This window comes from Phaethon aethereus (genome assembly GCF_964289735.1).
Source record: "Phaethon aethereus genome assembly, chromosome: W".
Classification (NCBI taxonomy): domain Eukaryota; kingdom Metazoa; phylum Chordata; class Aves; order Phaethontiformes; family Phaethontidae; genus Phaethon; species Phaethon aethereus.
The window spans coordinates 40954886-40979995 of NC_138581.1; the positions used below are offsets into that span (position 1 = coordinate 40954886).

The 25110-nt window shown below is 44.5% G+C and overlaps 1 protein-coding gene across 1 annotated transcript in view; it reads right to left on the reverse strand.

Moving 5' to 3' along the window:
- Positions 1–25110, reverse strand: part of LOC309415222 (E3 ubiquitin-protein ligase KCMF1-like) — a gene marked incomplete at both ends in the record, with an annotated part of 61239 nt that overhangs the window by 23502 nt on the left and 12627 nt on the right. The window contains one exon of the mRNA XM_082012673.1: positions 3362–3529. Within this exon, the coding sequence (XP_081868799.1) occupies positions 3362–3529 (168 nt within the window). The remainder of the gene's footprint in view (positions 1–3361; positions 3530–25110) is intronic.

Genomic DNA, 25110 nt, shown 5'->3' on the forward strand with positions numbered 1-25110 from the left:
TCTTCTCCCTGCATAAACGAACCACAGCTCTGTACTCTTCCTGCGACACCTGACCTCACTTCCTGATATTGTACAATTTATGTTTCCTCTCGAGTTCCATGACGAGTTCCCTCTTCAGCCAAGCTGGTCTTCTGCCTCGCTTGCTTGACTTTCAACACAGTGGGATTGCCTGCTCCTGTGCTTTTAAAAGGTTGTCTTTAAAAACCAACCAGCACTCGTGTACTCCTAAGCCCTCAAAAGCAAATTCCCAGGGTACTCTGCTAAATAGCTCCCTGAATAGCTTAAAGTTTGCTCTCCTGAAGCCCAGGGTAGCAACTCTGCTGACCTTTTTCCTCATTACACTGAAAATTTTAAACATTTTAAAATTTCATGATCACTAGGGCCAAGACAGCCACCTACCATCATATCCCCCATGAGTCCTTCTCTATTCACAAATATCAAGGCTAGGAGGGCATCTTTCCTAGTTGGTCACTGAGTACTTGTGACAAGAAGTTCTCTCCTACAAACTTCAAGAATTTCCCAGACTTGCTCGTCACAGCAGTATATTCCCAGTTGATGTCTGGGAAGTTGAAATCTCCCATAAGGACAAGGGCTACTGATCCAGAGATTTCTCCTAATTGCCTATAGGATAACTCATCAGTGCTTACATCCTGGCTGGGCGATCGGTAGTAGACACCCACTACAACATCTCCTTTGTTTTCAATCCCCCATTGGGACAGGTAGATCCCATCAGGTCCCACCATACCTTGTCTCTCGAAGGCTCTTCCATGGTTTAAAAACCCAAAGTTTTGGCACAGGCACCAGTCCTGGAGCCAGATATTGATATCCTGGGCTCTCCTATTTCTTCCAAAGTCTCCCCCCATTACTGAGAGGATTGAAGAAAACACTACCTGTGCTCACGAATTTTTTCACATTCTTCCCAGGGCTCTGAAGTCTCTTTTCATTGACCTCAGTCTTTTTGTTGCGATATCATTAGTACCCACATGAAAGAACAGGAATGGATAGTAGTCTGAAGGTTGAACTAGGCTCGTCTTGTGGTGACAACCCTAATTCAGGCTCCAGGGAGCTTCCGTTCTGCACAGGAGGGAATCACCAATAATCATAACTCGCTGTTGTTTCATCTCAGCGCTGGTCTTAATGCAGGCTTTGTTACAAGCAACTGGTGTCTCTGATCTTGCCAAGACTGCTTGTGCAGGTTCCTCCTCTTTGTCATTATGTGCTTCATCTACTAAAGCCAGGGCGTTATACCTATTCTGTAAAGGTAGCTGAGAGGGTAAGGAGGGGTTCATCTTACTGCTCTGTGCTGTAACCCTTTTTCCATCTCTCCTTATCCCTTGTGACACTGCCTTCCTCCTGGCACAAAGCAGATCCAGGACCTGCCTCCATAGTGGTCACGCCAAGTTGGCTTCTATGCATCATAGATGGCAGAGTACAGCTCCATTGATCAATCTCCCTCTCAGACTCTCAAATACTCCTCAGTCTGCTCACCTCCTCCTGCAGCTCAGTCACCAAGAAGAGCAGTTCATCTATGTGGTCACACCTCCCACAGTCTTGCTTGCAATCACTTTCCACCTCCAGGAATATCCCTTCACACATCCCACAGCCAGAAAACTGTGTGGTCACATGCTTGAACAGGAGCCCTAACTGTGTGGCTGCATTGGTTCTACCAGGTGCTAGAAGCTCAAGAGAAGTAGAGGACACTGCTTTTTGCCAGGCAGTCACCATGCACCACACACCTGCCCACTGGGAATATATATGCTCATCTGGTTGCAATCAGCTGGGCTGATTGGTTTTGCCTGCTTAAGTCACCCATATGACTGGGTGCAGGCTGTGCCCCTTGCTACCTCTTCCAATCAGTAGGTCCAGGGTCAGTTGCTTGGGGAACACCCCCTGCTCAGATAAGCCTCTACTTGTCCATATGTATACCTCATGGGGTTTTTTAAATTATATGAGTAACACACCCTAATCAAAAGGTGTGTTTACTCAGAGGCTTTCAAAGAAAAACACTGAAGTTCCCAAGAAACAAGGTGTTTTCTAGATGCACAGAACATTCACAAGATTGGATGGAAGGACTTTTTAAGAGTTAAATGACTTGCAATAAATTTTCCCATTGTATTAACATTCAGTGCTAAAAGTTTGAATGTAACTTATGGTTCCATAGCAAGCATACATCAGTCCTCTTTTTCCTATGAATCATATACACTTAATGTTTATGATGATGCTGCCATTTAACCCTATATGTAATGTACAAGAATAACTGTCATCAGGGCACAAATAAGTTTGAATCATATATCTCAAATAGTGACCAGAACATTGAATTAATATATACACAAATATTTTTACCTCATTAATAAGCAAAAAAGTGAAGCCCAAGAAGAAATATCTAAAAATTTAAATTATATGATTTACAAAAATATATTTGTATATTTAAAATTGTCTTTCCAAACTCTGGATTCTCAGAGCACAGATTTCAAAGTCATTACAAGGCAAGCAGCTACTTGAGAATTACACATAAATGAGACACTTCTCTGCTCAAAGAGAGTTCTGAGAAAGAAGCTGTATATTGGTATATTCAACTGTTCTAAGCTTTAAATACATATAGGAAGTAGCATAATGTGTATATTCAATACTTTTTTTTAAATCAAAAAGTTAAAAAAAAAATCCACTAAAAGAGCTGAAAAACTTCAAAACCGATATAGTTTGAATCACTACAAACAGTTTTTATTAAAACATTAGCTTTGTGGGCTTAAAACAGGTATAAAAAGAAATAACCATCCAATGTCAACATCTTAATGCAAAGATTTGCTATAGAAGTATCTCCTGAATTACAACACTGGTGTTATAAATATGATGTGATAGAAATGATTCAGGGAAAACAGCAACTAAGAGGACTACTTCCTAGCCCTTGCCACTAGTCTTCCACATTGAGTACAGCCTACCACCCCTGCTACATTAACACCCCCTGATGTAACTAGAAAACAACATTTTCCCCGAATTCTCACCACTATTTCTCTTCTTCACCATGGTACTTTCTGGTACAACATACTGGGGGAAGGAGGGGTGGGGTGCATGTAGTTTTGTTACACCTTTTGGATTGGAAGTTAATTTAGGAGTAATCCTTTTTATCAGATATATATCTAATAGTCCGATAATTTGCTGTGTGCCAAAACACTTAACCCAAAAGAAAAAACAGATTTCATATGCTAGAACCAAAGAGAAAACAAGCTTTTTATCACAGAGATACAAACTTGCTATAATTTTCAGCATGCTATTTGGGGAAAAAAGTTCCTAAGTAGTGAAACAAAAATATAAGTTTTTAACTACTGCAAACAGCTCTAATATGAATTAAATTATTACTTACCAAAATCTACTCTTGTTAGTATGCACTGCATTGGATGGTCAGTTGTATGTCTCGTTGTTGTTGCACCACTTTCATAACAAGCTGCACACAAATCATAATCGTAGCAAATTAAACACTTGTATCTGCGACCTCGAAAATTTCCTTTTAAACATGCATCACAGCTGACACCTGTGAACAAAGAAAATTGCTTGAAAACAACAACTTCACACTGTTCTAATGATACAGATTTGTTGCTATCACCCCCCAACAACAAAAGGAATTCAGCCGAGACACTTTTATGCAGCTGATGCACAATAAGACTCAATTTTAAGCATATTTATATCTTTAAAAAGGCAATAATCATCCAAAGTGAAAGTCAAAGTAAATTAAAAACCAGTCAAGCACTCATGGTTAGGCTATAAATTTTTTAATCAATTTTTTTTCCCTTGTTCAGAAGTTTGATTCAAAACACTCTTGAGGCTAAATAACACAGTGGTTGATCTGGAAGTTTTGTGAAAACAAGCAAACAAAGAAAAAAAGCCCACAGCTGACCATCCCACAAGCCACACAAAAACACACACCCACCATGACATAACACCATCCCTCCCTGGCTTTTGTGTTTATTTTTATACTTTCTAATAGTTCAATTCTGAAGAATGCCACAACCATTTTTCATGTGTACATATCTGGGAGCAGAAATTTGTGTCTTCTATTTTGAAGTACAGAAGAACTTGGAATACATATTAATTTTATGTTGCATCAGCTCTTCAGCTTCTTCCTTTTGGAAGTTCAATCTTTGCACTGTAAATCAGTCACACTGCCTGTGTCAGGAAAAGGCTTCATTATCTTCTAAAGTTTTTTACAATTTTCTCTGTGTCATTTAAGCTCTCTGCTGTTAATTTAGATAAAGGCAAAAGAAGCATCATCATCTTTTCATCTGTCAAGGGCCACAAAAACTTATTTCACTTGCAGTAGTAAATTAAGGGCCTTCATAAAAATAACTAGTGTGTACAACACATGCGATATTTTGATTGAAGTCCTCTTTCAGGATCAATTTAAACAAGCTTTTCATACTTCAGTGCAAACACAGAAAACATTATAGAAACAATGTTATTGGAAGAAAGCACTGACATTAACTCCAAGAAGATTAGTAGAGGAAGATCAAAAAGGTCTCAAAACTGCAAATATCCCAATGATCATTTCCTAACTATAAATTCTATTATCAGATAAAAATCTAGTATTAACACAAGTCACCACTACTTCTTGCAATGTCAGGTCCAGAGGAAAAAATTAAATTACACAGAGAGAATTCTCTCAACATCTCTCCAAGCTAGTATTTCTTCATATCACTCTAAATTACCATGTTTTCATTTTGATAACCTGACAGCAGGTAGCATAACACACTACTTTCATAACCTTTAATGTAACAGGAAAGAAAAGTGTCAAGAAAAAAAAGCCTCATAAGTTCAACTCTGTTCTTTTTAACCCATATGGTGTATTAATTAAGAATTTAGAAGTTTGTCTCTCTGCCCCTTAAAAAAAAAAAAAACCACACTGAAAGATAACAATGCTAAATTGAACTGGATGTGTTCATATTAATCTCAGGTTTTGAGGAAACACACACATTAAGGAAGGGTTCCATTATAAGCAGGGAACAAAACCAGGAAACGAATAAACAAGTTGTGAGAAGAATTCAGATTCTTCACAAAGTTATGATTTGCATGATGTGTTAGTGACTTCTTAAAAGCTTTTAAAATTAATTCTTATCCAATGGAAACTGTTCTCCTGCATCTTCTCCAGAATAACCTTATGGAAATGATCACAGAAGAGAAATAATTCAGTTTATTTTTTAAATAAACTTTTTGATACATTTTACCTTCGAGAATAGCAAGGAGACTTTTTCAGTTTTTCTACTGTCAATTATCAATACACAAATACACATGTAGATTGATAAACAGGTCCAAACAACATTTATACCAATGTACCCTCTCCTCACAATCAGAATAAGTGGGGCTATCAGTTCTAGTTATAAAACTTGCTGGTCATGGAAAAAAATGTGCTTGTTTTTAATGAAACAGTATTCCACTGAAGAGTAGCACTGAGCTAAAAGCCTAAAGATTTTTGATTCATCATACCTTTTAATGATCAAACCTTACTCCTAAAGGCATCTTGAACAGTATTCCCTTGTTGGTAATATCAATCAATTTCTACAGGTAAGCATTTCGAATTTATGGATGAATAAAGAGATGCATAACAGTCCCATGAATAACAAAAAACAAACCCAAAAAAGTTCTTTTCCTTTAACACATCGGACTCACTATTCTGGTATGTCAAGTTAACTACATTTTTCACCTCTATCATGGCTGAAAAATTCAGAGAAGTTGTTATCACACAAACATTTATATGCAACATGCTAAACCTAACATATTAAATACAGTTCAATATTAATTCTCATCTTCCCAATCAATTATAATTTATTTTTGTGCTATAACATTTGGCTAATTCCTAATAAAAAAACAGAAAAGAGGAACTAAGTATTTATCAGATTAAGACATAACCTGAACATCCAAAATGAAAAAATGAGTAGCCTTGAATAAGCAGAAGTAACAACTTGGTTTTGCTCTGAACAGTAAAAGACTTTTCCATTCGACTTCCCCAAATACTACAAACAACCAAGATAATATTAGGAGCAGATAAAAAAAACAACATTGGAAATTCCACATTCAGCTCACACAGAAAATGCAAGACTCAAGGCTTATCAAAAGACCTCAGGAATAGCATTTAGAGGACATCAGTCTGAGATAAAATTTTAAAAAACTTGCTTCCTTTGCCAGACTTATCCAAGACTAGCTCTGTCCTATTTCAGTATTTCACAGGAAAAGAACAGAAATACTGAGTTCCACTTAAATACTAGACAAAGTAGGAACAACGCTTCACTGTAAACAGAATCACAGAAACACAGAATAGTTTGGGTTGGAAGGGACCTTTAAAGGTCATCTAGTCCACCCTGCCTGCAGTGAGCAGGGACATCTTCAACTAGAGCAGGTTGCTCAGAGCCCTGTCCAACCTGACCTTGAATGTTTCCAGGGATGGGGCATCTACCACCTCTCTGGGAAACGCGTGCCAGTGTTTCACCACCCTCACTGTGAAAAATTTCTTCCTTTATCTAGTCTGAATCTATTCTCTTTTAGTTTAAAACCATTACCCCTTGCCCTATCTCTACAGGCCCTACTAAAAACTCCGTCCCCATCTTTCTTATAAGCCCCCTTTAAGTACTGGAAGGCTGCAATAAGGTCTCACCCAGAGACTTCTCTTCTCCATGCTGAACAACCCTAATTCTCTCGGCCTGTCCTCATAGGAGAGGTGTTTCATTCCTCTGATCATTTCTGTGGCCCTCCTCTGGACCCGCTCCAACAGGTCAAGTCCAGCTTTTCATCCACCAGTACCCCCAAGTCCTTCGCAGCAGGGCTGCTCTCAAAACCTTCATCCCCCAGCCTGTACTGATACCAGGGGTTGCCCCGACCCAGGTGCAGGACCCTGAACTTGGCCCTGTTGAACCTCATGAGGTTCACATGAGCCCATTCCTCAAGCTTGTCCAGGTCCCTCTGGATGGCATCCCATCCCTCAGGCATGTCAACCACACCACTCAGCTTGGTGTCATCTGCAAACTTGCTGAGGGCGCCCTCAATCCCACTATGTCATTGATGAAGAGTACTGGTCCTAATACAGACCCCTGAGGGACACCGCTTGTCACCGATCTCCTTCTGGACATTGAGCCATTGACCACTACCATCTGGATGCGACCATCCAACCAATTCCTCATCCACCAAACAGCCCACCCTTCAAATACATCTCTCTCCAATTTAGAGAGAAGGATGTTGTGGGGGACCATGTCAAAGGCCTTACAGAAGTCCAGATAGATGACATCTGTAGCTATTCCCTTCTCCACTGATGTAGTAACTCCATCAGAGAGGGCCACTAGGTTGGTCAGGCAGGACCTACCCTTGGTGAAGCCATGCTGGCTGTCTCGAATCACATCCCTGTCCTCCATGTGCCTTGGCATAGCTTCTAGGAGGATCTGCTCCATGATCTTCCCAGGCACAGAGGTGAGGCTGACAGGTCAGTAGTTCCCAGGGTCCTCCTTGCAACCCTTTTAAAAAAATGGGTGCAATGTTTCCCTTTTTCCAGTCTCCAGGGACTTCACCTGACTGCCAGGACTTTTCAGATATCATGGAGAGCGGCTTGCCAACTACATCAGCCAATTCCCTCAGGACTCTGGGATGCATCTCATCAGGTCCCATTGACTTCTGCATGTTCAGGTTCCTCAGGTGGTCTCAAACCTGATCTCTTATAGTGAGAGGGACTTTGCTCCTCCAGTCCCCATCTTGCAGGCCATCCACTCAAGAGAGAGGAGAGACGTGGGAAGAGACACTGCCAGTGAAGACTGAGGCAAAGAAGTCCTTGAATACCACAGCCTTCCTCATATCCACTGTCACCAGTCTGCCAGCCTTGCTCATCAAGGGTGGTACGCTGTCTTTGACCTTCCTTTTCTGGCTGACATACCTGTAGAAGCCCTTCTTATTATTCTTTGCATACCTTGCCAAGTTCAGCTCCAGCCACGCCTTGGCCTTCCTGACTTCATTCCTACACAACCAGGCAGCATCCCTGTACTTATCCCAGGACACCTGTCCCTGCTTCCACTGCCTGTGCATTTCCTTCTTGCCCTTCAGTTTCACCAGCAGGTCCCCACTCAGCTATGCCAGGCTCTTGCCTTCCTTCCTTTACACCTGGGGGTCAAGAGCTCTTGCGCTCTATGGAAAGCATCCTTAAAGACCTGCCAGCTCTGTTCTGCTCCCTTGTCCCTGAGGGCAGTTTCCCAGGGGGTCCTATTGACTGACTCCCTGAAGAGCTGGAAGTTTGCTTTCCTAAAATTCAGGTTCCTGACCTGACTCTGACTGCCCCATACCCCTCAGGACTGCGAACTCCACCAGTGCGTGATCCTTGCACCCAGGCTACCTCCAGTCTTGAAGTCACCAATTAGCTCACTTGTGTTGGTGACTAACAGGTCCAGTACTGCATCTCCTCTAGCAGGGCTGTCTATCACCGGGCATAGGAAGTTATCCTCCATGCACTCCAGGAGTCTCCAGGATTGCCTACAGCTCACTGTGCTGCTTTTCCAGCAGATGTTGGGGTGGTTGAAGTCCCCCAGCAGGACGAGAGCCTGCGAGCCCGACACCTCCTGAAACTGGAGTGAGAAGGCTTCATCAATAGGCTCACCTTGATTGGGAGGCCTGTAGTAGACAACAGCCACAGGTTCCCTCTGTTGCTGCGGTCCCTGATTCTTACCTATAACCTCTTAACCTGCTCATGGTTCTTCTTCAGAGACAGCTCTTCACGCTCTATCCATTTCTTGACATAGAGTGCAATGCCTCTGCCCTTGCTTCCTCACCCGTCCCTTCTGAACAGCCTGTAGCCATCAATAGCAGCACTCCAGTCATGGGATTCATCCCACCAAATTTTCGTAATGGCAACCAGGTCATAGCTTTCTAACAGCATGGTGGCTTCCAACTCCTCCCGTTTGTTGCCCATGCTGCGTGCATTGTTGTAGAGGCACTTCAGCTGGGCTGTCGGCCATGTCACCCTCTTAGAGGAATACCCCTTAGTTCCTTTGGAGGTGTTTCGCTGGTGTTTCCCTGTTGGCTCCTATTACCTTGGGAGTCCCTGGCTCATCTGCAGAAGACTTCAAGTGTGCTGCAGTGTAGCCAGCACATCTCAGAGCAACAGGCTGAGGGCCCTCGCTAGCCCCTGTCCCTCTAACCTTGGTGTGTCATCCCACAGCTTGTCATAGGTAAGCCTGATATTATCCCCCTCCCCCTTCAAGTCTAGTTTAAAGCCCTGTCAATAAGCCCTGCCAGCTTGTGAGCAAAGACCCTCTTCCCCCTTTGAGAACGGTTAATCCCATCTAATGCCAGCAAGCCAGGTGCCATGTAGGCCATCCCATTAAAAAAAAAAAAAAAAATTGTGGCGGTGACACCAGTCATGGAACCATGTATTAATAGACTGGGCCTGTCTGTTTCTTCCTATGTCTCTGCCTGCAACTGGAAGGAGAGGGGAAAAAAAAAAAAAATAACCTGTGCACCAGATTCCCTTACCAACCGTCCCAAGGCCCTGAAGTCTCTTTTGATCTCTTTTGAGCTTGGTCTCCACCCACATGGAACAGCAGTAGTGGGTAATAGTCTGAGGGCTGCACCAGGCTAGGAAGTTTCCTAATGATGTCCTTAACCCAGGCCCCAGGGAGGCAGCAGACTTCCCTAAGAGAAGGGTCTGTCAGGTATAGTGGACCTTCAGTTCCCCTCAGAAGGGAGTCGCCTACAACTATAACCTTTCTTTTCTTCCTCATGGGGGTGGTCATGATGCAAGGGGTAAGCCTTTCTGACCTTGGCAACACCTCCGGTGTAGCTGGACCATCATCCACTTCATCCATGGACTGTCCTTCCACATCCAGAGCCTCATACCTGTTGTACAGAGGGCACCTGGGGAGGCGAGGCGGGCAAGGAGAGGGTTCGTCTGCCGCCCCGAGCATGGACTTGCCTCCATTCGCTCCCTCCCTTTAAGCTACTGCCTTCAGCCTGGCAGGGGGAGGATACAGGACCCCCTTGATCTTGGTTTTTTTCCAGTGGCTGTTTCTGCCTCAGGGAGGGCAAAGCATGGCTCCACAAGTCCATCCCTTTCTCAGACTCCCTTAATATTTCTATTTCCTCTCATAGCTCTGCCACCAGGCTGAGCAGATCATCCACCTGGTCACACCTCACACAGCTGTTCTCACTACTGCCATCTATTACCAGTGAGAGCAGCAGCCTGAGACCTGGATGGCTGCATGTTTTCATGGGAGGTTTCTCTGGGTTGCCACATCCATTCTGGCAGACATGGCTTTCTGCCTGATGGCTACTACAGCTAAGGTCCTCCTGAGAGGGTGGTGACCACCAATAGAACTCACCTCTTGAGCTAGTAGGGCGACTACGCCCTTCCTGCACACAAACTGCCGCACCACACTCTGTTTGCCCGCTCTGTTAGCGGCACTCCTGATCTCTAGTGCTCCCCAGGCTGCTTTTTACAGGCATGGGGGTGAGTCGCTGTTGCTCTGGCAATGCTCAGGCCTTATCAGCATCTCCTGCAAGAGCCGCCGGCTCCTGGCAGGTCTCTCCATTGCCCTGGCGTTTCCCTGCCTCAGGTAACCTCCTGTGCGCCAAGATCTGTCACTCCACTACAGGTCAGGCCAGCTCTGAAGCAGCTCCTCTCAGTGACTATGCCCATTGTAAACAAGGAAGCACTCTTTACTTGAAGACATTAAACCACAGTTACTTCCTACTCAGAACATATACCCAAGAAAGATAACAGATTTTAATTAGAATAAGTAAAAGGCGTGAAGTAGAGAGTAACAACTCATCCCTTCACAATCAAATTAAAAGACATGGTCTATGGTTGCCGAGGTGAGTAGCTCCGGTGCTAGCACAATCTGCAGCGATGCTCTTTAGTGTGGTGTACATAGGGGGTGTCCCTGAACCGGGGAAAACTGAGGGGAGTGGAGAGACCTGCCAGGAGCCCACAGCTCGCACAACAGCAGCCAACGAGACCTGGGTAGCCAAGTCCCCACACAAATAAAAGAAGAGCCTAGGGAGCACTAGCAACAGGGTGTAGGCACAGCAGGTTGCATGGAAGGGCGTGCAGGAAGGGATGCTTTAACTCTGCTGGCCCAACCAGGGAGCTATGGTATCCACCCTGCAGAACGCCATGGTCTCTCTAAACTCTGCACCCACTGCGACTGACACAGCTTCCCAGACAGAGCTCCTATGGGAAGCTACCCATGTGTCAGGCTGCAGGGTATGCCCTACTCTTATACCAGTATCAGATGGCAGCATTGAGTACACCTGTGGGAGGTATGCCCAAGTAGAGGAACTCCTCCACTTAGTGGCAGAGTTCTGTGAGGAGGCGAGTAGGTTGATGAGTATCAGGGAGTCTGAGAAGGAGATTGCCTACCAGAACCGCACACACTCTAGCATCCCTGGGACAGACCTGTCTGCCTGACAGGACACATGATACCGAGGATTCCCTATCCTCTCTCCACCCAGCAGAACGTGGTGACTTAAGGGATAGGGTGGAACGGCAACAAGTTCCTGCCTGGTGCAGCAGGCACATCTCCTCTGTGACTACCTCACCTTCCCAGGTGCCCTTGTACAATAGGTATGAGGCTCTGCAAGTGGAACCAACAACGATGAGAATGATGGTCCATCTAGGTTGGAGATGTCACCAAAGTTAAGTCGGCCTACGACCTGCATCAAAACTGCTTCCATAAAGAAAAATAGATGAGTTATTGTCATAGGAGACTCTCTCCTGAGGGGAACAGAAGACCCAATATGCAGACCAGACCCACTTCTTAGGGAAGTCTGCTGCCTCCCTGGGGCTCAGGTTAAAGATGTTACAAGAAAACTTCCTACCCTGGTATGGCCCTCAAATTATTATCCATTATTGCTTTTTCATGTAGGAAGCAATGAAGTTGCAGTAAGTCCAAAGGCGATCCAAAGAGACATCAGGGCCTTGGGACAACTAACTAAGGGATCAGGAGTACAAGTAGTGTTCTCCTCTATCCTTCCAGTTGCAGGGAATGACGTAGGAAGAAACAGGAAGACCCATCTGATCAATATCTGGCTCTGTGACTGGTGTCACCGGCAGAATTTTGGGTTTTTTGATCATGGCTCAGTCTACATGACACCAGGCCTGCTGGTGACAGATGGGGTACACCTTTCTCAAAGGGGGAAAAGGATCTTTGTGCAGGAGTTAGCAGGGCTCATTGAAAGAACTTTAAACTAGATTTGAAGGGGGAAAGACACAAAACCAGGATCGCTAGTGATAAGCCTGGGAGCAACAGGCCAATGTTTGAGGGACAGTGTGCTAGCGAGGTCCTTTAGTCTGCTCCACAATATGCCGAGTACACTGGAACACACATGAAACGTCCCTGTACTAATGTGCGCAGCACCTTAGCCATCTCAGTGGAGGAGATGGAGATCCCCACAGCAGCAAAGACACAAGGGTTCTGAATGTGTTAGAAACCACGGAAGCGCCTGAGAACAGTCACACAGGAATTAGGGCTTCTCCCAAAAAAACAGCGGCAGGATCAATGGCCCAAGTGAAGTGCATCTACACCAGTGCACGCAGTATGGGCAACAAACAGGAGGAGCTGAAAGCCATTGTGCAGCTGGAAAACTACGACATAGTTGCCATCACAGAAACATGCTGGGATGACTAGCACATCTGGAGTGCTAGAATGGATGGGTATAAACTCTTCAGAAGGGATAGGCAAGGAAGGAGAGGTGGTGGGGTAGCCCTGTATGTTAAGGAGTGTTCTGCTTGTCTTCTAGATGGTGACAATAGGGTTGAGTGTTTATGGGTAAGAATCAGGGGGAAGGCCAACAAGGCAGATATCATGGAGGAAGTCTGTTATAAACCACCTGTCTCGGTTTCAGCTGGGATAGAGTTAACATTCTTTCTAATAGCTGGTATAATTATATATTTTGGATTTGGGAGGACCCAGTTGACTGGAAGTTAGAAAATGTGATTCCCATCTACATGAGCCGGAAGGAAGACCTGGGGAACTACAGGCCTGTCAGTCTGACTTCGGTGCCAGGAAAGGCGGTAGATCATCTTGACTGCCATCACACAGCACGTACAGGACAAGCAGGGGATGAGGCCCAACCAGCACGAGTTCATGAAAGGCAGGTCCTGCTTGACCAACCTGATCTCCTTCTATGACCAGGTGACCTGCTTAGTGGATGAGGGAAAGGCTGTGGATGTTGCCTACCTCGACTTTAGTAAAGCCTTTGACAGCGTCTCCCACAGCATTCTCCTGGAGAAACTGTCTGCTCACGGCTTGGATGGGTATACTCTTTGCTGGGTAAAAAACTGGCTGGATGGCTGGGCCCAAAGAGTTGTGGTGAACAGAGTTAAATCCAGTTGGCAAACGATCACAAGCAGCGTTCCCCAGGGCTCAGTATTGAAGGCTCTACAGAAGGATCTGGACAGGCTGGATCGATGGGCTGAGGCCAACTGTATGAGGTTCAACAAGACCAAGTGCCAGATCCTGCATTTGGGTCACAACAACCCCATGCAACGCTACAGGCTTGGGGAGGAGTGGCTGGAGAGCAGCCCAGCGGAAAGGGACCTGGGGGTGCTGGTCGACGGCTGGCTGAACATGAGCCAGCAGTAAGCCCAGGTGGCCAATAACATCCTGGCCTGTATCAGAAATAGTGTGGCCAGCAGGAGTAGGGAAGTTATCATCCCCTTGTACTTGGCACTGGTGAGGCTGCACCCCGAATACTGTGTTCACTTTTGGGCCCCTCACTACAAGAAGGATGTTGAGGTGCTCAAGCGTGTCCAAAGAAGGGCTGGTGAAGGGTCTATAGAACAAGTCTTCTGAGGAGCAGCTGAGGGAACTGGGGTTGTTTAGTCTGGAGAAGAGGAGGCTGAGGGGAGACCTTATCACTCTCTACAACTACCTGAAAGGGGGTTGTAGCAAGGTGGGTGTTGGCCTCTTCTCTCAAGTAACCAGTGATAGGACGAGAGGAAACAGCCTCAAGTTGCACCAGGGGAGGTTTATATTGGATATTAGGAAGAACGTCTTCACTGAAAGGGTTGTCAAGCATTGGAACAGGCTGCCCAGGGAGGTGGTTGAGTCACCATCCCTGGAGGTATTTAAAAGACATGTAGGCGTGGCACTTAGGGACATGGTTTAGTAGCGGACGTGGTAGTGTTAGGTTAATGGTTGGACTTTATGATCTTAAGGGTCTTTTTCAACCTAAATTATTCCATGATTCTATTTCAATTGGCATGACTTAAAGCAGCCATGTGAAGGATATTTTCAAACCGCATGAAAGATGTCTCAAAGATGACTTGTCATCTGAAATGAAGAGCTCAAGATCTAAGCTGCCAAAACTGTAAAACAGTGCAAACTTCACTCATCAACAGACTAAGTCAGGACTAGAACTCAGTAGCTAGTTTTCTTATGAAAAATGCATGGTCAAGGGGAATCATACAGTGAAACTGAAATATTCAGTTGTTTCTTGCTCTCTGCCTCAAACATTATGAAGCATTGCACATTTAGCAATATTTTGGGATGCATACTTAACTTTCAGAAATACCAAAGGGAGAAAAGATTATCCCCTAATCACTATAAAACCTACTTAAATGGACATGAAACCTGCATCTAAGGTATTCAAGTAGAAAATGTTCCTGGCTAAGGAAGCTCAATAAGGACAGCAAGATTTAACTGTGGATACAGAACAGTATCTCAAAGTTCGAAAAACAATTTAGACTAAAACCCCTTAGTTTTAGAAGGGCATTGAAACAACGTGATGTTTGTGGGTAGTTCCACTAATGTAACATTCCAGTTAACATTCAAGAACTAGCCTTCTGGTCTGTAACTTGATCATAGTCCTTCCTTCATTAATACACAAAATAAGGATTACCAAATCCTTCTGGCATCCTACGTACATACAAAACTAGCCTAACAACAATCTCTTCTACAGAAGAAAAGTGCCAGTTATCTACACGTTTCTTCTTAATTTATATGGAGTGCTAAGCAGGTTGATCCTTCTCAAAGGCTAATGGAATTACATGCAAGAATATCACTGAATTTCAACATGCAACATCATCCTTCCCTTGTGAAAAAAGAAATTTTTCACAACAAGGGTGGTGAAACACTGGCACAGATTGCCCAGAGAGGTGGTAGATGCCCCATCCCTGGAAACATTCATGGTCAGGTTGGATGGGGCTCTGAGCAACCTGATCTTCTTGAAGATGTCCCTGCTCACTGCAGGGGGATTAGACTAGATGACCTTAAAAGGTCCCTTCCAACCCAAACTATTCTATGGTTCTATGATTCTACAGCAGCATGGAAAAAGAAGCAACCAGACTAAAGTGTTTCCAAAATTAATTGGTAGGACTGAGGCTGCAGCCAAAGGCAAGGTAGACTTGTAGTTGAATAGAAAGGAGGAAGAAAACCAGGCCTATACTAGGCCAGAATGGCAGAAGAGTTATTGTTCGCCAAATGAGACTCTCTTTCTCTCCCCAGCCTGGAGTAGAAGCAGATCCCCAAGCCTTGTTATCTCTGTTATCAACAAACTTGTGGAGTCCACTGCTACAGCATCTGATACTTTTCTGACCCTATTCTAAAGATATGAGCACCATCCAGTACTGCTGGGCCAGTGAATTTCAGCTCTGCTGATAACACATGTGGATGTAAACACAATGTTAAAAGTTGTTTCACTTTGCTTTCACACCCCAGATTCCAGAAGTTACAAGTAAGAAGTGCAAGTCATTTAGAAAGCAAGTAACAAGCAATTAATAAGCACCCAATAAGGTTTTACTTGCCCAACACTCTACAATAGACATGGCAAAGGTGAAGTCAATTGCTCCACAGCAATATCTTAAACACAAATCTATCATTTTCCTTCCTGAACTTCCCAACATACATATCAGCTCTTGCAAGAAAAGCAGCAATGTTTTTTTTTTTTGGGGGGTGTGTGGGGGTGTGTGTGTGTGAAATCACCTACCCTTGACTTGTTGGCCATGCTTCTTTTTATGCAGCCCAGGATACAATTGCCTTTCTGAGTTGCAAGCATACATTACTAGCTCATGTCCAATTCTTTAGCCACCAGTATCCTCAAGTCCTTCTCTGCAGGGCTGCTCCCAATCCATTCATCCCCCAGTATGTATTGATATTTGGGGATTGCCCTGGCCCAGGTGTGAGACCTTGCACTTGGCCTTGTTGAACTTCATGAGGTTCACATGGGCCCACTCCTCAAGTCTTTGAAGGTCCCTCTGGATGGCATCCCTTCCCTCTAGCAAATCAACTGCACCACTCAGCTTGGTGCCATCCGCAAACTTGCTGAGGGTGCGCACTCAGTCCCACTGACTATGCCGTTGATAAAGATATTAAATAGTACTGGTCCCAGTACGGATCCTTGAGGGACACCACTTGTTACTGGTTTCCACTTGGACACTGAACCATTGACTAGAACTCTTTGGATACAGCCATCCATCCAATTCTATTTAACAGTCCATCCATCAAACACACCTCTCTCCAGTTTAGAGGCAAGAATGTTGTGGGGGACCATATCAAAGGCCTTACAGAAATCTAGGTAGATGACATCCGTAGCTCTTCCCTTGGCCACTGATGCAGTCACTCCACTGTAGAGTGCCACTAGATCAGTCAGGCACAATTTGCCCTTGCTGAAGCCATGTTGGCTGTCTCTAATCACCTCTCTACCTTCCATATGCCTTGACATAGCTTCCAGGAGGAACTGTTCCATGATCTTACTGGGCACAGAGATGAGGCTGACTGGTCGGTAGTTCCCAGGGTCCTCCTTACTACCCTTTTTAGAAATGGATACGATATTTCCTTTTCCAGTTACCAGGGACTTGACTTCACTGCCATGACTTTTCAAATATGATGGAATGGCTTGGCAACTACATCAGTCAATTCCCTCATGACCCTGGGATACATCTTATCAGGTCCCATGGACTTGTGCATGTTCAGGTCCCTCAGGTGGTATCACACTTGATCTTTTCTTGCAATGAGAGGGACTTCATTCCCTGTCCCTGCTTTGAGATTCAGAGGCTTGAGAGATGTGGGAAGACAGATTGCCAGTGAAAACTGAGGCAAAAAAATTGTTGAGTACCTCTATCATACCAGGAGAGGGCATGCCACAACTAACACCAATGCTACAGGCCTAAGAATAATCTTCCAATCCAAGTATAAACATCAAGTGCTTAATTTTTTCCCTTTGATGTCACCAAAACAGTTTTACTACCACCCTAGGTGGAACAGTCTATTGGCCAAAGTTGTTTTCTTACGATCCTAGCTAGATGTCATAACACAGATTACTAGTAGATGCAGGGAATGCTGATTATTTTTAAATCTATTCAATACAAGGTTACATTCAAACAAGCGATCAAGTTCACTGAACTTTGTAACCCCCCTCCCCAAATCACTAAACTACTGATGTTATCAAGTTGATTATCACAAGAACCAAGCCACTAAGAGGATACAACACAAATACTTCTATGGGATAAAATATAAACATTACCCATTTATACTGAAATAGACCAGAATGGGTTCTATATCAACACACTTTAGGTATAACTTGGATCAGTTTCTGCCAACATTAAATATATACTCTCTCTCAATATACCAAGATGATAAATTAGTTCTAAGGATTTACAATGAAATCTGCAGATGCTTTCAGCTTTTCAAGTATATCTCTGGGACACCAAGCACATGAATTAGAGACTCCTCTAGTTAGACACTTCTGAAAACTGGACCTGCTCTCTAGACAGCATTTGACACACACACACTCCCAAATCACTGTATGGCCTACAATCTAATACAATTATCTTCCTGACAAGCCAGGATGAACACTTCCCAGTCTCAGCTCTAGTGAAGAGCAAACCTTTATCCACTTTAAAGAGAAAACACGGACCAAAAAAATGGACACCTTTATGCCAAATTTGGAAAGCAACCATGGACGAGATGACAATTTTAATATGCTTATAGGATTCCCAGGCAACTCATCTAGATAAGATAAAACAGCTGCAGAAAACTCTCTTCATCTCAAGAATGCTTTAGCTTGTTTAACAACATACAATTGCTCAATCCACATTATTGGCGAAGAGTTGTTATAGCTGAGACCTCCAAAAATAACACTTCTATTTGCTGCCTTCTATAAGGAGTGGGCTGGAGCAGATCCAGAGGAGGGCCACAAAAATGATCAGAGGGATGGAACACCTCTCCTATGAGGACAGGCTGAGGGAGTTGGGGTTGTTCAGCCTGGAGAAGAGAAGGCTCCAGGGAGACCTTATTGCAGTCTGCCAGGACTTAAAGGGGGCCTATAAGAAAGATGGGGACAGACATTTTAGCAGGGCCTGTTGTGATAAGACAAGGGGTAATGGTTTTAAACTAAAAGAGGGCAGAGTTAGACTAGATCTAAGGAAGAAATTTTTCACAACAAGGGTGGTGAAACACTGGCACAGATTGCCCAAAGAGGTGGTAGATGCCCCATCCCTGGAAGCATTCAAGGCCAGGTTGGACGGGGCTCTGAGCAACCTGATCTAGTTGAAGATGTCCCTGCTCACTGCAGGGGGGGTTGGGCTAGATGACCTTTAAAGGTCCCCTCCCACCCAAACTATTCTATGATTCTATAATAGAAGATCAATATTTAAAACCAATTAAACAATTTTATAAACATTTAGAAGATAACAGAAGTCAGAAGCTGTAAGCAAAACCTATTTACAATAAAAGTTTTTTTTCATACCTAATAACATTATAAAATAGAATTACAAACTTAGCGGACAATGCAAGGACTTGTAATCAAGCAGATCGTTTTAATTAAATATCTGATGTTGTTTTTCAGTGGTCTTTCAATTAGGGTAATTTAGTCTTCAAACACCATCACAACATAAAAGCTTGCGCAACTACTATAAATACAGTAATTTAAGTAAACAGCAATGCATTGTATCAGCACAGACTTATGTGGCAGCATAAGAATTGGCACCATGTGTGGTCTTACTTAACATTTGTTAGTTTGGAAATTGGTAAACAGCACATGAGTTCTATGAACAGAGAATACTTGAACTGAGGAGAGCTCTAAACAGTAATAAGTGCAAGAAAATATTAATAGCTGCACCCTAACCCAGCACTCATTAAAATCAGTGGTGAATTTTCTCATTTAGTAGTATGTCATCAAGGTCCTGAGGGGTTTGTGTAGTTGTGGAAAGGACAATAAAGACTCAGCTTAGGAGAACACAGGCTGGGGGGGATATCACTTGAAAATTAATTTTATAGTTAGAATAAGTGTGAAGAAAAGGAACACAAAAAATCCTAAGGATAGACAAAACAAACATTAAGAACTGACATTTCTCTGTTGAGTCCTGAAAGGCTTAGGGGTTGTCTTTTTGAAGAAAAGCTTTGAAGGTTTTTAAGAACTTGCCTTAACATACAAGAACACACACACAGAAGACTGACAAAAAAGGAGAAACCAAACAACAGGAACCAGTGATATACCTGATTAGGCTTCAGAGAACTAAGTAGTATGGCTCAGTTGAGCAAACTGCCTTCACCTTAACTCATACTGTTATAGACTTAATCAATCAATCAAGCTTTTTCTTTCAGCCACTAATTACTTAACACATCTGGCAAGAGTACAACTCAACAGTTGTTGCAAACTCTTACCTTTACACAAGGCTAGATGGAAATTGGCTATTCTATTTAAAAGGTATACTCTGGGAAGAGGTGCTAAAACTGGTAGCTCAATAAAGGCAAGGCTATCGCAGTGCCATGCCCAGGTCCAAAGAGTAGCAAGACTGAAAAAGCGTGTATTTCCAGTAGGCATACATGCAACAAAGCCGACCACACAGATCAAGACTACAGAAAAATACAGCAGCACTCTCAAACAGCACCAATGGCCTGTTCCTCTCTCTGGCTGATCAGGATTGTACTGGATTTGCGTGGCAAGATCATGGTAGCAGAAGGGCTACAGGGGTGGCTTCTGTGAGAAGCTGCTAGAAGCTTCCCCTATGTCCAATAGAGCCAATGCCAGCTGGCTCCAAGACAGACCAACCACCAGCCAAGGTCGAGACAATCAGTAATGGTGGTAGCACCTCTGTGATAACATATTTAAGAAGGGGAAAAAAAGCAGCAATAGTAATTGCAGCTGGAGAGAGGAGTGAGAATATGTGAGAAACAACTCTGCAGACACCAAGGTCAGTGAAGAAGGAGGGGGAGGTTGTGCTCCAGGCACTGGAGCAGAGGTTCCCCTGCAGCCCATGGTAAAGACCATGGTGAGGCAGGCTGTCCCCCTGCAGCCTATGAAGGTTAACGGTGGAGCAGATATCCACCTGCAGCCCATGGAGGACCCCATGCTGAAGCAGGTGGATACGTCCGAAGGAGGCTGTGACTACATGGGAAGCCCATGCTGGAGCAGATATGGTAGCAGGACTTATGACCCCATGGGGGACCCATGCTGGAGCAGCCTGTTCCTGAAGGACTGCACCCCACAGAAGGGACTCAGGATGGAGCAGTTCATAAAGAACTGCAGCCCATGGGAAGGACTCACATTGGAGAAGTTCATGGGGGACTGTCTCCCATGGGAGGGACCCCATGCTGGAGCAGGGGCAGAGGGTGAGGAGTCCTCCCCCTGAGGAGGAAGGGGCAGCAGAAACATGCACTGAACTAACTGCAACCCCCATTCCCCATACCCCTGTGCCACTCAGGGGGAGGAGGTAGAGAAAGTTGGGGGTGAAGTTGAGCCTGGGAAGAAGGAGGAGGGGGGGAGAAGGTGTTTGAAGATTTGTTTTTATTTCTCATTACCCTACCATGATTTGATTGATAATAAATTAAACTAATTTCCCCGAGTTGCATCCATTTTGCCCACGATGGTAATTGCTGAATGATCTCTCCCTGTCCTTATCTTAACCCAGAAGCTTCTCCTACTTTCTTTCCCCTGTCCAGCTGAGAAAGAGAGTGATAGAGTAGCTTTGGTGGGCACCTTCCCCTAAATACACTGTACTAAGTCTTGCACAAGCCCAAAATGCTCTTCCCCTGCATCCTATGAATCCTATATCCCTGAAGGCAGAGCACCCCCCCATCCCCCAGAGTCTGCACAGTACTATAAGGAGACACACTCTTGTTGACTCTTCTCAGCAGGTCTCACACCCAGACAGTAGGCTGACTTGCAAATATAAGGGTTTCTTTGAACGCAAAATAAAAGTGTAGTGAAAAAAAAAATTAGAGTAGAACATTAAAAAAGTACGCTGGATCATTTAAATATTACCAATATTCTACCTTGAAGAATTCTCAAACATTTTCTTACAACGGAAACATAACAAAGAGAATGGCTTCACAACCATTCCCACTCACCATCACAGAGAATCTCTCTTTTCAGTCAGGTAACACAGCCACAGAAAATACAATTGCTTACAGGGAAAAGCAGTACTAGGAAAGTAGTCTTTAATATAGGAATTTTACAGCCTTTATTATAAAAAGCCTCAAGAACTTTCATGCCTACTTCAATCAAACTTTAAACCTGTTCCATCCTTCTGCCCCCCTTCTTTCACTCACCACTGTGAGCACATACTACTTAGCTATTGGCTTGTACTTTCCCCAAATACACAACCCAAACATCTGCCTGCCATACCACACATCCATCTTGCCTTCTCTTGGTCTTATAAGCAAGAGTCACCTCCTTGACTTCATGATTCAAAGTTTCTAATTTCTCTCCTGTTGGCATACACAGGAAGTATGCAAAATACACCAAACTATAATGGGATCAAGTGCTCCCCCTACACAGTGGGATCGAGTGCACCCTCAGCATGTTTGCAGATGACACCAAGCTGAGTGGTACGGTTGACATGCCTGAGGGACGGGATGCCATCCAGAGGGACCTCGACAAGCTGGAGGAAAGGGCCACTGTGAACCTCATGAAGTTCAACAAGGTCAAGTACAGGGTCCTGCACCTGGAGCAGGGCAACCCCCAGTATCAGTACAGGCTGGGGGATGAAGGAATTGAGAACAGCCCTGCAGAGAAGGACTTGGGGGTAATGGTGGATGAAAAGCTGCACATGAACCGGCAATGTGCGCTCACAGCCCAGAAGGCCAACCGTATCCTGGGCTGCATCAAAAGAAGCATGGCCAGCAGGTCAAGGGAGGTGATTCTGTCCCACTACTCTGCTCTGGTGAGACCCCACCTGGAATATATCCCCAAGTTCTAATACCTTCAGAAATGGAACTGGTATAAACAGTCAATGGCAAAAGGTCAGTGGTTGAGTTCTATTCTCTCTTTTCCTGTCTCCCAACCAATTTCTGATGTACAACATGACTTAATTTCTTGCCACAAAGCAAATTGCCAAGAGACCCTGATGAAAAGCAAGCTTATACTGCCATTGAATATTTATTTAGAGCCCTGAGACATTAGTATTCCAAGTTCTCTAGCATTTATCTTTTCAAATACATCCTTCCCTATCACAAAACTGATTCTGCCGTTTTGACAAAAAACACACATCAGAGATACAACTTAACATGACTGAAACTCACTTTTCTCCTATACTTTATCCTCGCAAAAACAACTTCCATCAACTTACAGATTGAGAACTCTCAGCCAACCACAGACCCTACACTGAACACCACATCATACCATTTTTGTAGCTTTAACCAGTGCAATCTAACAAGTCTGCATCCTACTACCCTGCTTTAAATCACGTACCATGGATATCTATCACAGCAGCAGTTTCCAGAGTACTTTCTCCAACAAAGCCACAAACAAAAACTTTTTATTAACCCTTATTTTACTCACTGTTGTTAGCATTTGCCTCATTATCTGCATAAAATGCAGATAATCCAACAACCCCATCCACCCTCTTTGGGAAAAAAAAACCCCCCACACCAAAAAAAATAAACCCCACACAACACCAAAACACAAACACACACAAAACCACATCTTAATTAGAACAGAACCAAGAGGATTTGGTACCTTTACTAGGAAAAAAAAGAGCATTAGTAGATTCAGGCAAGACTGGTCTTAGATAGGCAAGCACGCACACTAACAAAATGCTGTAGCTATACACTGAATAGCCATCATACTTACTCTAGTTCAGCATCAAGCTACCAACCCTCCATCTAGAAGTCAGTATTATTACTCCCAAACATTGAAGTCTTCTAGCACATTATTTAATCTTAATGTTTTGAAAGCAAAGATATCGCCATAAATAATTCTGATTTTCCTAGAGCTGTGAGAATAATCTTTTTAAAAGGAATGGAGATAGGAAGTAAATTTACTTCCTAACAGAGCAAAAAATTATCCTTTCAAGATACAAGGCATAACTTCTACAGAATATTTTATACTAGTGCAACTACTGGTAAGAAGAAGAGGTAGAAAACCAAGCAAGTTTCTTTACAAATATCACACACAACTTCTCTCTACATAAATCATAAATTCCCTTCTTTCATTTTTCTCTCCATTCTTCTCACTTTTTTCTTATTAATCCTCAACTATCCACTTCACTTACCCATAGAAAAATAAATACAGAAGAACAAGGACAAAAACACAAAATAATTGTACCATGACCTCTCTACAAAAGCTGCTACTACATCAGCATGTTTCCTCTTTTAAAATACAAAACTAACATATTACTTCTCAACCTGCCAAAGCTACCAAAATACAAAGTACACCTGAACAAGGCCATGAAGACTGCATAAACTCTTTCTCCCAATCCCAACACCACAGCCAGTTACATGCATGAGTTCCTTCTCCACCTGCCGCACCCCCCCACACTTCATTACACCAAAGCAGACCACACCCCAATCCACTTCCCCTGGATGCCAGGCCACCCTCCTTGCATCGCCTCCCCTCAAGCACTACTCTCCCCGTGCCTCATATCCCACAGTCCCTTCTCCTCTTCCTCCCTACCCTAAGAAACCTGGGGGTACTTCCCCTCACAGGGAGCACATCATGCCATTCACAACTCCCAGTACACATCAGCAAGCCACCCTGACGCACACCTCCCACCCCCCCTTACACCTTCCTCCTTTCCACCAAAGCAGATTCCTCCAGGCCCACCCCACCTCTCAGGCCCATCCTTCAAACAGTGAAGTAAGAGTGAAAATAAACAGCTCTCCTGTCTCCTCCCCCTCTATTATCTGCCTCGGACACACTCCTTGTCCGGGGCGAGGCAGGGCCCGAGTCGCAGGCTAGTGAGGGGTGACAGAGACGAGGCCCGCTTCAAGCTGCAGCAGGTCCTTCAACTTCACCGAGCACAGGCCTGGCGTGCGTGCTTAATGGCGACAGAAAAGGGATTCGGAGCCTACCCGTAACGGCCACGGCCACCACCTCCCCTCCCGTGACACTAAAAAAGCGACGCCTTCCTCCTCCCACCATAGACACTTTCCGCGACCGACTCCACAGGCCCCGCTCTCAGTGACGGCGGCGCCGCCGCCGCCATGTTGACCCACCTCACACGGCGGCATGCAAGGCCCTAACGCCGTACACGGCTCAAGGACACCACCCCTCCCCGCCCGCGGCCTTGGGTCTCTCACCTTCATGTCGGGACATCCTAATTTTGAGGCTGCAGCCCAGGCCTGTCCTTAGGCTCCCGCTAGGCTACTGAGGCGTCGCTTTAGCCTAGATCACTCCCGCCTTACGCATTGACCCCCCCCCCCAAGCGCGAAGCGAACAAGCAACAAAAAAGGGGAAAGAAATGGGGGGAATAAAGCAAAAAGGTATCTGTTCCAACAGCCCCGGCCAGCCGGCCGGCCTGCCTGCCTGCCTCCCTCCCTTACGGGGGCGGATCCACCAGCAGTGACTTCCCAAGCGCCGCGATACAGCGAATCTTAGGCCCCTCTTCCTCTTCCGCCGCTTTAATCTACACCCCTCTTCCTGAGTCCCCACCTCTGTTCCCTCTTCTATTATTACTGTAAGAACACTGACTCCTTTGTGCACCCCTCAGCTCTCTCCCGTCCTAAGCTCAAGGTCTCCCAGTTTCTTTCCTTCTCCACCTGTTTTGTGGGTTTTTTTTTATTCTTTCTCTCCTTTTTTTCTTCATTCTTTCTCTGTCCAATAGCCGCTGCTACTGCACACAGGAAGGAAGAGGAAATACACAGCCAATGGAAAGAAGGATCGGCACCACCTAATGCAGGGAAAGCCTCAGGGTTGAGTGTAACTTACATG